This window comes from Lolium perenne, chromosome 7 (genome assembly GCF_019359855.2).
Source record: "Lolium perenne isolate Kyuss_39 chromosome 7, Kyuss_2.0, whole genome shotgun sequence".
In the NCBI taxonomy this organism is placed as follows: Eukaryota; Viridiplantae; Streptophyta; class Magnoliopsida; order Poales; family Poaceae; genus Lolium; species Lolium perenne.
Genome location: NC_067250.2, coordinates 78,056,328 through 78,069,015, shown reverse-complemented (window position 1 = coordinate 78,069,015; position 12,688 = coordinate 78,056,328). Strand labels below are relative to the sequence as shown.

The 12,688-nt window shown below is 45.2% G+C and overlaps 1 protein-coding gene and 1 long non-coding RNA gene across 3 annotated transcripts; one reads left to right on the top strand and one right to left on the bottom strand.

The window, feature by feature from the left end:
* Window positions 1-7,612: 7,612 nt before the first annotated feature.
* Window positions 7,613-10,989, top strand: LOC127316956 (E3 ubiquitin-protein ligase RGLG5). Of its 2 annotated transcripts, XM_051347441.2 has the most exons (12): window positions 7,613-7,901; window positions 8,033-8,218; window positions 8,737-8,821; window positions 8,931-9,071; window positions 9,154-9,267; window positions 9,354-9,451; window positions 9,582-9,661; window positions 9,773-9,878; window positions 9,967-10,094; window positions 10,193-10,376; window positions 10,494-10,550; window positions 10,667-10,989. In XM_051347441.2, the coding sequence occupies exons 2-12, from the start codon at window positions 8,075-8,077 to the stop codon at window positions 10,745-10,747; spliced, it is 1,218 nt and encodes a 405-aa protein (XP_051203401.1). In that variant the 5' UTR covers window positions 7,613-7,901; window positions 8,033-8,074; the 3' UTR covers window positions 10,748-10,989. The 2 variants fall into 2 exon arrangements, with proteins under 2 accessions (XP_051203401.1, XP_071679689.1); XM_071823588.1 differs by lacking the exon at window positions 7,613-7,901 and having other exon boundaries at window positions 7,926-8,218.
* A 97-nt stretch (window positions 10,990-11,086) lies between these two features.
* Window positions 11,087-11,786, bottom strand: LOC127316957 (uncharacterized). Its single transcript, XR_007860725.1, has 2 exons — window positions 11,537-11,786; window positions 11,087-11,474 (listed from the first exon to the last, which is right to left on the bottom strand). It is a non-coding gene; the product is annotated as an uncharacterized lncRNA (long non-coding RNA).
* Between the last annotated feature and the right edge of the window lie 902 nt (window positions 11,787-12,688).

Here is a 12,688-nt window from a genome sequence, read left to right as displayed (position 1 = left end):
GATGGTGAACGCCCCCAGTTAATTACTACTCAACTGACTGCTCCCTGCTTCCACTCCACTTCCAACCACTGCCGGATTTCCTCCAGTTTTTGCTGACGCTTCATATCTCGGAGCCATTTTTCAGCGACGAATTCATCTCACAGATTGGTCGTGGAGTATCAATTACTTGCCGCTAAGTTGCGGTTAATTGGCGGATCATTAGCCAAGCTGAGATGAACCTGCGGCCGTATCGTTGCGGTCTAGTGTCCCTGTCCACGGGCCCAATGATTTGTCCTCCACAATTCAGCTTTTCCCCTCGTCGCTAGCAGTGATTTTGTCCTTCTACGGCAGCAAAGTGCTTTCTTTTGACTCTGAAATCATTAAAAAACCTTCTAAAAAAATCATAAAGAACCCAGCAAATTGTTGAACCAACCAAATCTTCTCCGCCGGCCCCCATCCCTTCCTAAACTTTCCTCTGTCGGAAGAAAGAATGCTCGCCGAATTCGTAGCGACAAGTGGGGATTAGATTAAACAAGATACGCATCAGGGCGCGTAATTATTGTCGACGAGATAGATACGCATGCACGCAAAGTATCTCGGATCGAATTCTCGCAATATTTTTTGGAGAGGAGGAGAAATTTGGTGTGGAGTGTGGTTTGGAGATCCCGAGTGGACAAGGAAAAGTATCTGCCTGATTCTACGTGGGGCCCGCGCCGGTTGCCTCCTGGATTCTTTCTCTCGCCCGCACAAGCAACCCCTGCAGGGCCCCATGCCTTGGAATCTTTGATTCTCTCTGCCTGCTAATTCAAAAGCCACGAGACTGGAATCAAAACCTGCCTCCATCAGTGGCTTGCGCTCCTCTAATCAAAGCGTTTCTACTGATTGGTTTCACTTCTCTACATATCGTTCCAGTGATTAAACAGCAAATACATTTCTTTTCGTTTGCTCCTACACGCTACTTAGTAGCCAGCATCACTTACGTGCAGCACCTATGGTATGATCAAGAGCAATGTGACATTTTGTCTTATTAATAGCAAACAAGTGATTGGTACGCATAAAACACTCTGACAATGTATTGATGTACTCCGTAGTGTATTTATGTTACAAACCATTCAAGCCCATAACCTAGGAATATTAATAATGGGGTAGTATGCAAGATAGCGTCGTGTACGATTTGACCGGTACTGGTCAAACTGTGTTTTTTGTTTGAAAAGAGGGGCTTTATTTATACTTTATTCAACCAAGATTTGATATATGCATACATAAAAGAACCTCGAAGCCACTACGCAACACCTGTAAACCAGATAATGGATGAAGAACATGTCATTAGAATCTTATGTCTTGAAAAGAAAACACAAGCATTCCTCATCACCTAGGTATCGGGGCATCACCGAGTCACCATATGACAACATGGGAGCACAAATCCTGTCCAACAGACGCTTAGAGAGCACCTCATGCACTCGTTCAATAAGTTGTCGCTGCCCATAACCATCGAGCCACCTTCAGATCAGATATCCACATAGTTGTTCGCCATGGTTGACATGGATGCCGCCACGACGCCAGAGACACAGTGCCCCCGCCCCGCGCGAGTTCATCATGTGGCATATCTATCACCAAGACTCCACTACGCCACGTCACCGAGACTCGTCGTCATTGACACAGTAGCTATATACCACTTCATCTCTTGCCTCATCCATCTAGTAGTTGCTCCAAAAACGATGCCCCATGAGGTAGAGCGACACCAAACACGCCGTCATCCTCCGATCCATGAGACCCAAGATCTGAGGTTTCCCACAGAGTAGCACAGTTGAGTACGTAAAGGATGGCTCGAACCGCGATGCATTCAAGAAGACGCCGCCATCACCTACCCTGACCAGATCCCGAGCTCATTTTTCACCGGTAGTCGATCCTCCCCAACTCGCATTCGGATGGATCGCCGTAGAGTGGCACAGATTGGCTGTGTACGAGCACCCCACCATGTCATCGTAGCCGACGACGGATATGGGTGGGGCCAAGACTAGTAACTGCCGCCTATGCACGCATCAGCCCCCGCACGTGATGGTGACCAGCTGTGAAGGCTACCGCCACCACTCTTGGATCCCTCTGCTGACACTGCTCCATGAGCCCCAAGAAAGTCGCCACTACATTTTTCTATCCCAGCACCTTTGGTGACAGGGCCGCAACTATCGCAACAACGTCAGCCGCAACGGCAACAGGGGAGTGTCGTCAGAGTGGCTCTTGACGGTTAGGGTTAGGACGTGTGGCGTCTCCTCCGGAAAGCCACGCAAGGGGCTATTCCTAAGGTTGGAAAAGTTGCTAGGCGTAAACGAGGCAGTTGGTATTCGTCTAGTGCCTAGGCGATGCTTAAACGCTTTAGGCGCGAGCATAGTTTATAGACTAAATGTGTATATGGGTTATTATTGTGAATATACATTAATTTAGAGCACGTAAATGTGTAAATTTTTGTTAACTACCTTTAAAATAATACTCATATAACTTGTTCATGAATTATTGCATGATTTGTTATTAAGGAAGGAAATGTCTTGATTGCTCTTGGTCTTCTACTTATGTCTTAAACGAGGCGTTTATTCATTGTCTAATGCCTAAGCATGTTTAAGCGTTGTCTAGACGTTGGCTTGTCCAACAGTAGCTGGTCCAATGGTAAGAACTGTGACAAGATCCCTAGTGGCTGAACTACTGCAGCTATCATTTGCTCGGAGCCTAAAATATGTGCATGCTGCTGGGTGGATCCAAAGATACGGGTCAGAAGTTGCAACCAATTTGCCATGGCAGTGACCGGTTCGCCAATTAACCTCGGTTTCTTGTTAATTTTCGCCAATTATTTTGGCGGCTTTGTTCCATCAACCGGATCGACGAAGTTTCATGCCACGCAGTTGCACGCCGTGTTACCAAAACACTTGTTTCAGTGTAAGTAAGTCGTTGGGTCAATATCTTTATTTCGTTGGGTCAAGGTTATCGCATTTTCGACCGTCGACAGTGGCGGAATACCAAACCGCTCACTTCCTTTTCCGGTTCTAGGATGATTTGAACGGTGGATCAAGTGGTCGAAAACTGCAGAGTGCAGAGTTTGGTATCACGTACGTGCACTGCGTGTACGTGCTTCGTGTCGCCGGCCGTACCACGGCCGCTACAGGTGAACTTTATTCTCCGTTCAAAAAAAAGAGGTGAACTTTATTCTTGGTGGTTCTTTCCGTGCACAAGCGTTTACGTGGCTCGTTCGGTTACCGCCTTGGGACAGGTGGCTAAGGCTGCAGCTTACAGCGCTGGAGCTCCGCGCCCGATCGAGAAGGACGTGACGGTGCACATCAGTACATAACTGTGCCAGCACACCTACCTTGAACCTTTTTTTCTCTACCACGACACGATGGCCCCGCCCCGGTCAATCTCAGGACCCAACAAGATCGAACAGGGTAGTCGACCAGAGACCAGGATTAAATCACCGTGCGATTCGTTCATTTCATCCCGGCACCGCACCTGTCCGAGTCCGACCGTGCTGCACTCGTAGTACGTGGTCGGTCGGGAACAGCCGCGGCGCTCGCCATGTGTGTGGAGTCTGGGCTCCCTTGGTTAATTACCTGTGGGTTACGGCTTGGAAGCTTGTGTCGTACGTGTCGTCAAAACAGCCGTCGATCGATCCATTGCTGCTGCCTGCTGTGCTGGTGACGGTACCGTGATGGCGATCGGTCGGGAAAATAATTGTGGCCATAATATCAGGCCTCGAACGTCCAATACTCTTCTCTCTTCTGAAACAGATTTTTACTTACTTATCTTTACGCGCGCGATCTGACTAAAACACATCGACCAGTACTGTGCAGCTACCGCGCGGGTGATGTCTCCGGCCGACGTCATGACGCGGACATACGCGACATGTCGACGTGATGGGGGCATGGCATCGATCGCCGCCGCCGGATAGGGCTGAGAAACTTGCTCTTGGCGTACGTGATAGTATGTATGATCGGAAGATGGGCGCTAGTACTGTATTACGGTTCACGGGAACCTACCTACCGTACCGTGTGCAAATACCAACAACCCAGTGGGGAGACTGACTAAACATGCCACTAGGAGCGTATATATAAACACAACATAATTTACAATGTCAAAAAACAGATTTACACAAATCAACCTAAGTTTGGATAAAATCAATCGACGTGGTCCTTCGAGCAGCTCCCGATCTCATTCTGCAATATATTGTCCAATTGATAGCAGGCAGGAACTTCCGGCCCTCCATGTGCACAGAATATTACCGAGGCTTTAGCCCATGTACCATTCTGTGCCTCTTTTAATTTCTAAAGTACCCCTATTTCGTGGCTCCCACTTGCATCTGTATACTCTAGATAAGAATCGCGCTAAACTTGAGAATGTTGCTCGTCATCATTTTGTGGATTTCCATCAAGTACTTGTGGTCCTCTCCCAATTAGGGATTCTAGTGTTTGGACGTGATCCAACATCATCCTTTGTGCCACCTTTTCTAACTTCGTCGAGTCTGCGCAAATTTGAGGTTTCTAGGCCCAGTTTTTGCCACTGCCAATGAACATGGAGGATCTCGATTCCCGTGGTTCGGAACTTCCGACCCATCAGCTCTAGAACTTCCGGCCAATGCGGAACTTTCGTCGCGTATCTCAACTTCCGGTCTAGTTACCAAGTTTCTCCTTTGTTGTTTCTGTTTCATTTTTTCGCGCTTCTGTCTTCAATCAAGCTTCTGCAAGATAAGCAAACAATGACGATACCGTGGAACTCAAGAAGTTCCTTTGACACACTAACTGGCAACAAGTATGTGATCTTTGACAACCCCCAATGTTGTAATGTCCCAAATATTTAGGAGACGAAAGGGAGGAGTTCGAAATTCTGCATCTGGACCTCATACATCCTAAAATGTGGGGAAATATTGACCTTTTTTAATTTCATAAGGGCGAAGTGATTGAGATTTCTCTCTATGTGATGAATTAAGGCTTAATTCATCCTATGAGTGCTCTGAATCTCAACATGACCTCTCTTCATTTTCAAAATCATATCAAAATGAAGTCATGGACTCAACACAAATACTTAGACTCAAGAATATGAGTAATTCGTTGTGGACAGGTGATAACCCCAAGTGTTGGGATCACCGTAGTATAGTTCGATAAGTATTTGCGTGTCGAAGACACAAGGAGCTAAAGGTAAAACCATCTATTCTGTGAAGCCCTATAATCCACTTATATGGCCTTCTAATGCAAAGCTAGGCACTATAGGTGTGGTTGTTTTTGGTACTGCAAATAAATGTAGGAAAATTAAAATTAGTGCAAGTAAAGTAAAGGCTGTGAAGTGAAATGGAGTAAGGTGAAGTAACTCAAGGGAGTAAGTGTTCAGAAAAATTACTATTTCATTTGTATGGTTGTCACAATTAGTGAAGCTCGGTATAGTATTTTTAATGTTTCTTCTAAGGAGGGTCCATGAATAGGTGCAACCATATACATGAGCAAATACACCCATACTGGTAGATCCCAAGGAAAATTAAGAGCAAACAAGTGAATTATTAAGACATACAGTCCAACCACCGCATTTAGATCTAAGGTCTTCATAATAATATCCCCGTTGACTAACCATGAATTAATACAACATGTACCTCTAAGACTTGGGATTCGGTTTCTGTCAAACTCCGGATATCCCTCATCCTATTAACATGCAACGGTGATAACCTTGTGCACCCACGACATATGTGTGCACTCATATGTTAGTATAACGAGATCACCCTAGAAGATAAGATATACTTATATGAAACAACACCAAACTATATCACAATTGCCATAAACAAGTTAGTACTCAAACAAAGAAATGGAGACACAATACATCATGGAAAACAATAGATTTCATCACATATCATGTTTGCCAAGAGATTATAGTAGGGAGTTGATGAATATGGTCTATAGATGTTGATGAAGAGGTGCAACCCCAAGGTGAAGATCGCAATGAAGATCCCTGTGGCAGCGGCCACGTGACGTGGCGGCTGCCGGCGGTGGCTCCTGGAGGGACGGCGGCCTTAGGGTAGTGGTGCCTTGCCACTTCTTCTTACTTGGAGTACTTGGTGTTGGTGTGGAGGAGGTTCTCCCCCTCATTGGCTGAGATTTTCGTCACAATGGATGGGTCCTCAAAAAATAGGGTTTCCCCTCAATATATAGAGGTGGAGGCGTAATCTTGATCATAGGATGGATGCCCCTTTGATCTAGTAGCTCTTGGGCACCTCTAGAACCTTACCCGAATTCTCATGTGTCCTTTATGAGTCCATAAAGTCGTGGCTTTGCAAAATTCCTCAAGTATGGAAAGAGTTTGAGTCAATCACATCACAAATTTCCGGGTTCCCAAAACTGCCTGTGTACCCTTCAATTACGTCCCAAATTTTCGCTTTCCCAAAACTGCATTTGTACCCTTCAATCACGTCACACGTTCGGGTTCCCGAAATTACCTCTATACCCTTCAATAGAATGGGTCTGCATGTCGCATACGTACTCCTTTTGAGGCGTTATTTACATAAAACGAAAGGTATGGAAATTACCCACAACTTGTATTTCTAGCATTTTTTCTATTTGAGGCCATCTTCGGGTCTTTTCTGGGTGATCAGTAAAATGTGTCCTGCAGGAACAAATTTTAGAAAACTCCAGATTTTATCATAATGTGGATTTCTTCCATATTCATGTTTTTCCAACATAACAAAGTGTAAAACAAGAACTTATGCACTTGCGCACACAACCAAACATACAACCTTGTATTGTCATATACATTTTTGCATATACGCAAGCAACCAATCATCAGCACTAGAAATGACCAAGTGATGTGACCTGAAATACTCTCTAGATTGGTTTAACAGGCACACACGTAGTTTAAGAAATTGTTTTCACCATTATTTTAGTTAATAAAATATAAAATATATATCATAAAAATTATATCATTGAAAACCTTTTTTAAATACAAATCTAATGATATAAATTTATAGACATATAATTTATATTTTGTTGATTAAATTAGTGGCCAAACTGTATTTTAAACCACCGTGCGATGCCTATCAAAAAATGCCCAGAGCGTGACTTTTGGTTGGTTTTCCCATGGCCATGCCCTAGTTTCTGCCGCGGAGTTCAAAAAACAACCCGGTAACCCATCACGTCTAGTAGCACTGTTCACCGGAACGCATCGTGTGCAAAATACAACAGCAAGGCAGTGAGACAGAACTACGGCCGTGTGCAAAATACATCGTGTGCATTTATATGAGTATTTATACGCATTTGTGAGCTGCTGTTTCTCTAAGAAAAACGGTGGAAAGGTGAATGTGCATTTTTTTTCTCTGTCTCCATCGTTTGTGCTGACCAGATGAAGCAAATGGGAAGAGAAACTTTCAGTTCAATGCACATGTTTTCACGTGATGTGCTGATAAGGTTTTCCTCAAGATGGCAGCTTCTTTGTTTCCGCGAAGCTTCCCACCTGCACCACGAAGCTAGCTTTGATCGGAAACCAGCTAAAAATACGAGCCCTATTTATGCCCATTCCCATCCCGGCCCGTCCGCGAACTTTGGGTGTGGGGCCTACCCTAGTAACTTCCCGCGGCCCAAATCAAGCCCACAGATCAACAGAGTCCAACTCCAACCCTGGTCGTGCTTATCTCCTCCGACGAGTCAAATTCCGTCTGCTCTGCTCGTTTCCGACTCCGCCGCTGCTCGATTTGGGTTCCCGCATCGCCCACGCCACGCCACCGAGAATCCTTCGCCGCCAAGAGTCTCCGCAATGTGGGTCGTTTGATCTCAACGACCCGAGGCCTACATAATCCAATCCCCACGGTTTCTCTCGCCTGTTCCTGCTCTATCTTATCCCGGCAGTTGGTTCCCGCGATTTTCGGGACCGTTCTTGGAGAGGGTTTTTCGTTTTATCTTTTCCAGGTGGGTGGGCTGCTTGCTCTCTTAAACCCTACCCCTTCCGCTTCTTCTTCCAAGATCGGTTCGCTCTTCTTGGGGATTGCTGATTCCGTCTGGGTTCTTGCGGTTCTTGGCCGGTTGTGTCTGTTGTTCAGAGTTCAGAGAGCAAGGAAGGGGAGTCGATCGATTAGGCGGCCATGGGCGGGTTCGGCTCCAAGGAGAGCTCGTCGGGGCGGCAGCAGCAGCAGCAGCAGCACAACCAGGATCGCGGCAGGAGCGCCGCGCCGGCAGGGCACAACCGCTTCGCCAAGTTCGGCGACGATTACCATACCCTCGAGCAGGTGAGTCAGACCAACCCATCGGTTTCTCTGTTTGTGAAATCCTGCATTGCTGCCTAGCGCGGCGGCGCACGCGGTCCTCGTGGCTTCTTTCGGTTCACAGGAAGTCTGGAACTCGGTTCCGTGACAGTGTTCATTGGAAGTTCAACTATTTGATGTGCTTATTTATTGGCTTAAGAATTATGAATTGTTTCATATTCCTCTCCATGGCAAATAGTGATCATTTATGTCTCAATAACTAGCTGTTCTTTTTTTCATAAATTTCTTATATGTGCGAAGTTTTGCAGTTCTGTGCTGATTGTGGAACTAATGTGGAACTCTTGATATCATAAGTAGATAGAACGCAGTGGAATGTGGAGTCTAGATGCATTACATATGACACCTATTTCTTTCGTGTGTAGAGTGGCCTTTGTGTAGGACTCATCTATGCTAATTCGATTTAGCACATCTTTCTGTTACCGCGTTAATTCGATTTAGCTTGTCTGAAGTACGATGGCATCGTGTTCCCCTTCTTTATCCAGGTAACTGATGCTCTTTCACATGCTGGACTGGAGTCCTCAAACCTGATTGTTGGGATTGATTTCACCAAGAGCAACGAATGGACAGGTTTGTTCAAACTTGACTGAAACAACGCTTCCTGAAATTTCAATATTTGTTTCCCTTTTCTTCTCTCTTTGGAAAGAACTGGTGAAATTGTGATATTTTTTTTAACTAGGCAAAGTTTCCTTCAACAACCGGAGCTTGCACGCAATTGGGGACACTCCAAACCCATATGAGCAGGCCATATCCATTATAGGGAGAACCCTCGCGCGGTTTGATGAGGACAATCTCATACCATGCTTTGGATTTGGCGATGGTCAGTTCATAGCATGCCTCAAAGTCTTTTCTTAGTATAAAAATGATACATATATAACAACCTTTTTTTTATCACACTACAGCTACTACTCATGATCAGAAGGTATTCAGCTTCTATCCAGACAACCAATCCTGTGATGGCTTCGAGCAAGCACTTGGCCGGTACAGAGAAATTGTTCCGCAGCTTCGTTTGGCTGGTTAGTGCATCGTTTTTTGTAGTCCTTAAATAAAATGTACTCCCGGAATATTCATTTGGCTGACATGTTTCCTTTATTATCAACAGGTCCCACTTCCTTTGCACCTATGATTGAGACTGCAATTGGAATTGTGGATAGTAGTGGTGGCCAATACCATGTCCTTCTTATAATAGCAGATGGACAGGTTTGTTCTTGTACCAGTACTCTAATTCTGTTAGTTCTGTACTGATTGTTTGTAATATAATACCTGGTTTAATGAGTTCACATTTGTAATTTCATTGTTCTTGTTCTGCTTTCTCTGCAAATTTGCCCAGGTTACACGAAGTATTGACACAGGTAATGGCCAGTTGAGCCCACAGGAAAGGGAAACTATTGATGCCATTGTGAAAGCAAGGTATATATACATAGCTACTATTTTAAGATAACTGCTAAGTTGTATTGTGACTTGCATATTGCTGTCATATTGAGCTCTTACATTTCAACACAAATATTACCTTTTTTGCAGTGACTACCCTTTGTCAATTGTGCTTGTTGGAGTCGGTGATGGGCCATGGGACATGATGAGGCAATTTGATGACAACATACCTTCTCGTGCATTTGATAATTTCCAGGTAACTTCCTGTCTTAAACCTTTTGTTGGTTACCCTCTATATATACTTGGGTTGATCTTGAGAAGTTCTAATATTTTGTTCGATGTAGTTTGTGAACTTCACCGAGATCATGTCAAGACCGATTCCTGCCAGCAAAAAGGAAGCAGAATTTGCTCTTTCAGCACTTATGGAGATCCCAGCTCAGTTCAAGGCGACAATGAACCTCCAGCTTCTAGGGTATATTTCTATCTAAATCAAGTCGCATAATTGCTGAAAATCTCGACCGCTGGTCTTTTGCAGCGGTGATCCTGACCTGTTGATATTTTCTTTGGCAGCAAACGAAGAGGATTCCCACATCGATCAGTGATGCCTCCGCCTGTGAGAGTTTATCAACAACAGTCTGGATGTTCAGCAGTCAAGCAGGCTCAGTCGACAAGCACTAGCTATGGGCTTGGCTATGGGTCACCTCAGAAGAAGGCATCAGCACCTCCACAGGACAGTGATATAGGTGATCAACAGGTATTGTTTCAGTGTTTTCTGAACAACAAAGACCGACACTCTAGTCTAAGCTTCTGTACCCCTAGTGTGTGAATATGTTTGACACTCCTATCCAATGCTGAACTCATGTTTGCGCAGGCTTGTCCGATCTGCTGGACTGAAGCAAAGAACCTTGCTTTCGGGTGTGGGCACCAGGTACACTAACAGCGTCTTGAAATTACACCCTAAACATTTATATTTTTCGGTTTTGATACTACGTCATCAGGTATTGACCCCCTATAACTGAAAACCTATGATTCTTTTGAATGCAGACGTGTGCCGACTGCGGGAAGGACCTGAAGGTTTGCCCCCTTTGCCAGAGGAAGATCTCGACGAGAATTAAGCTTTACTGAAGCTCTTGATGGAGAAGCTATATACAATCAGTTTAGGATATGGAGAAAGGAACGTTTTCCTACCGAGGAAGTGTAAATACTGGGTACTTGTACTGATCTGTTTCAGACCTAGTAGTGTTACCAGTGGCTGGTCATGAATAAACTAATTTGGCTGTCAAACCACTGGTGGTCTCAGTTAGCTGCTGTCTACCATTTTAGTTTGTTCATTATCTGATTTGATTTGATACCATTTGTTGTGGTGAACATGCTATTGCACTTTGAGTGATGCACGCCACCTATATCCGTTCAATACAGGTAGGATAAGGCGTGTGCGTCCAACCAAATCTGGTACAAGTAGTAGAGGTACAAAGGTGGGACGAATTTCTTCATTTTTCCCGCAATGCAAACATCGAAAACCTGCCAGATCTTGTATCTATGTTTTCTGAAGACAACAAATTGGGTTGTGCCAGAAAATGTCAGTGGTCGCGAGACGTGCTTGTGTAGAACGCACCTGAAGAAGAAGAGGCAGTGCAGCATGAAAGCCTAGGCGGGAGGTGAATGGCAAGTAAACTTCCCCGGCCTGCATGACTCCCTCAACGCCATCCAGGATGCATGCCGACCACAGCGGCGTGCTTCTCAGATGGCATTCAGGGAGCCAGGCAAGCAGCTCCAGCCATTGGAGCGATCTTCCGCTAGAAGAACCTCGCTGCATTGCACCATCCATCGACACGGCGAGATGCAGATGGTTCTGCGACGAACACCACAATTCAGGAAATCAAGATTACCAGATGGAAGAACTGTTGGTTGTACCTGTGAATGCGTGTAGAGGTGCGAGGCGACGACCGAGCAAGGAGGAGCAAGACATGGCTGGCGACCTACATGCATGTAGGAAGGAGAGAAGGAAGGGAGAGGCTGCCTAGATGAACGCTGCACCACATCCACAGTGCTATTCATGATATACACATCTATCCATGTGAGTCGGGCGAGAGGACCAGAGCAGTAGCAGTCAGGCTTGGCTCGCCTGTCTAATCGCTAGAGGCTAACGAGCCTGCCACTACCAGCGCCAGCCAGTGGACGCAACCATGCATAGACAGACGTGTCTTGCCAGTGGAGAGCGAGTGAGGCTCTACTTCTCATTTGCGAGTGGCGGCCACTCAAGCTTTGGAGTGAGACAAGTGCTAGCTAGGCGCACAGCTCACTCCTTGTCCCTTTGGCGAGCACTGCCAGATCGGAGCCGTTACTTGCAGCTTTGGCAGCGCCGAAAGGTTTCTTACCACGATTCATTCACGCAATCACCATGTAGGAGTAGTAGGGATCGCCTTGAGCGGGAGGGACGACGGCCCACTAAGCATTTTCTTTTCCATATATAATGTTTTTTTTTGTTGTTAATCATAAATCCAAAAGGTAACTCGTAGTATCTCTCCAAAAAAACACAATAGTCTATATGAAAACTTATGTTTTTTTTAAAGATAATGGACGCTTTATTACTCATAAGAAGCAATTTCACCCGACCTCTGCATAGCTAAGATGAACACAACCGTTCAAAAAGTCTCATAAGTCTAGAAAACTAAAAAAGACGAATTACAAAACATACAAAGTAAATGTAAAACGTCTAAGGTGAAGACAGAGGCCGAATCTGTAGATTATGCTACCACCTATGTAGGGAAAAAGTATCTCTCGTCGTGTCCTTCAACAGTGTACAGACCTTCGTAAACAGGTCGCGGTTCTCCACCCTCTGTAGCGTAGACCACAAACGGAGAGTAGCAGTACATCTATAGATAACCTGCAAGAGAGAGCAACTCTTGTCATTAAAAACTTTATCATTTCTACACAACCATAGAGACCATATAATGGCAAGCGCCCCCACCCTAATAAACGTTCTAGATCTCTGATCAATCCCATGAAGCCAATTTCCAAAGATGTTGACCACACTAGTCTGGGATACAGATCAGAAGCTACTTG

Excerpts from the sequence above, each read along its gene's own strand:
- LOC127316956 (XM_051347441.2), top strand. The coding sequence starts at position 8,075 with ATGGGCGGGTTCGGCTCCAAGGAGAGCTCGTCGGGGCGGCAGCAGCAG. Across the intron at positions 9,452-9,581 it reads TTATAATAGCAGATGGACAG|GTTACACGAAGTATTGACAC; the intron begins GTTTGTTCTTGT and ends AAATTTGCCCAG. Across the intron at positions 9,662-9,772 it reads GATGCCATTGTGAAAGCAAG|TGACTACCCTTTGTCAATTG; the intron begins GTATATATACAT and ends CCTTTTTTGCAG.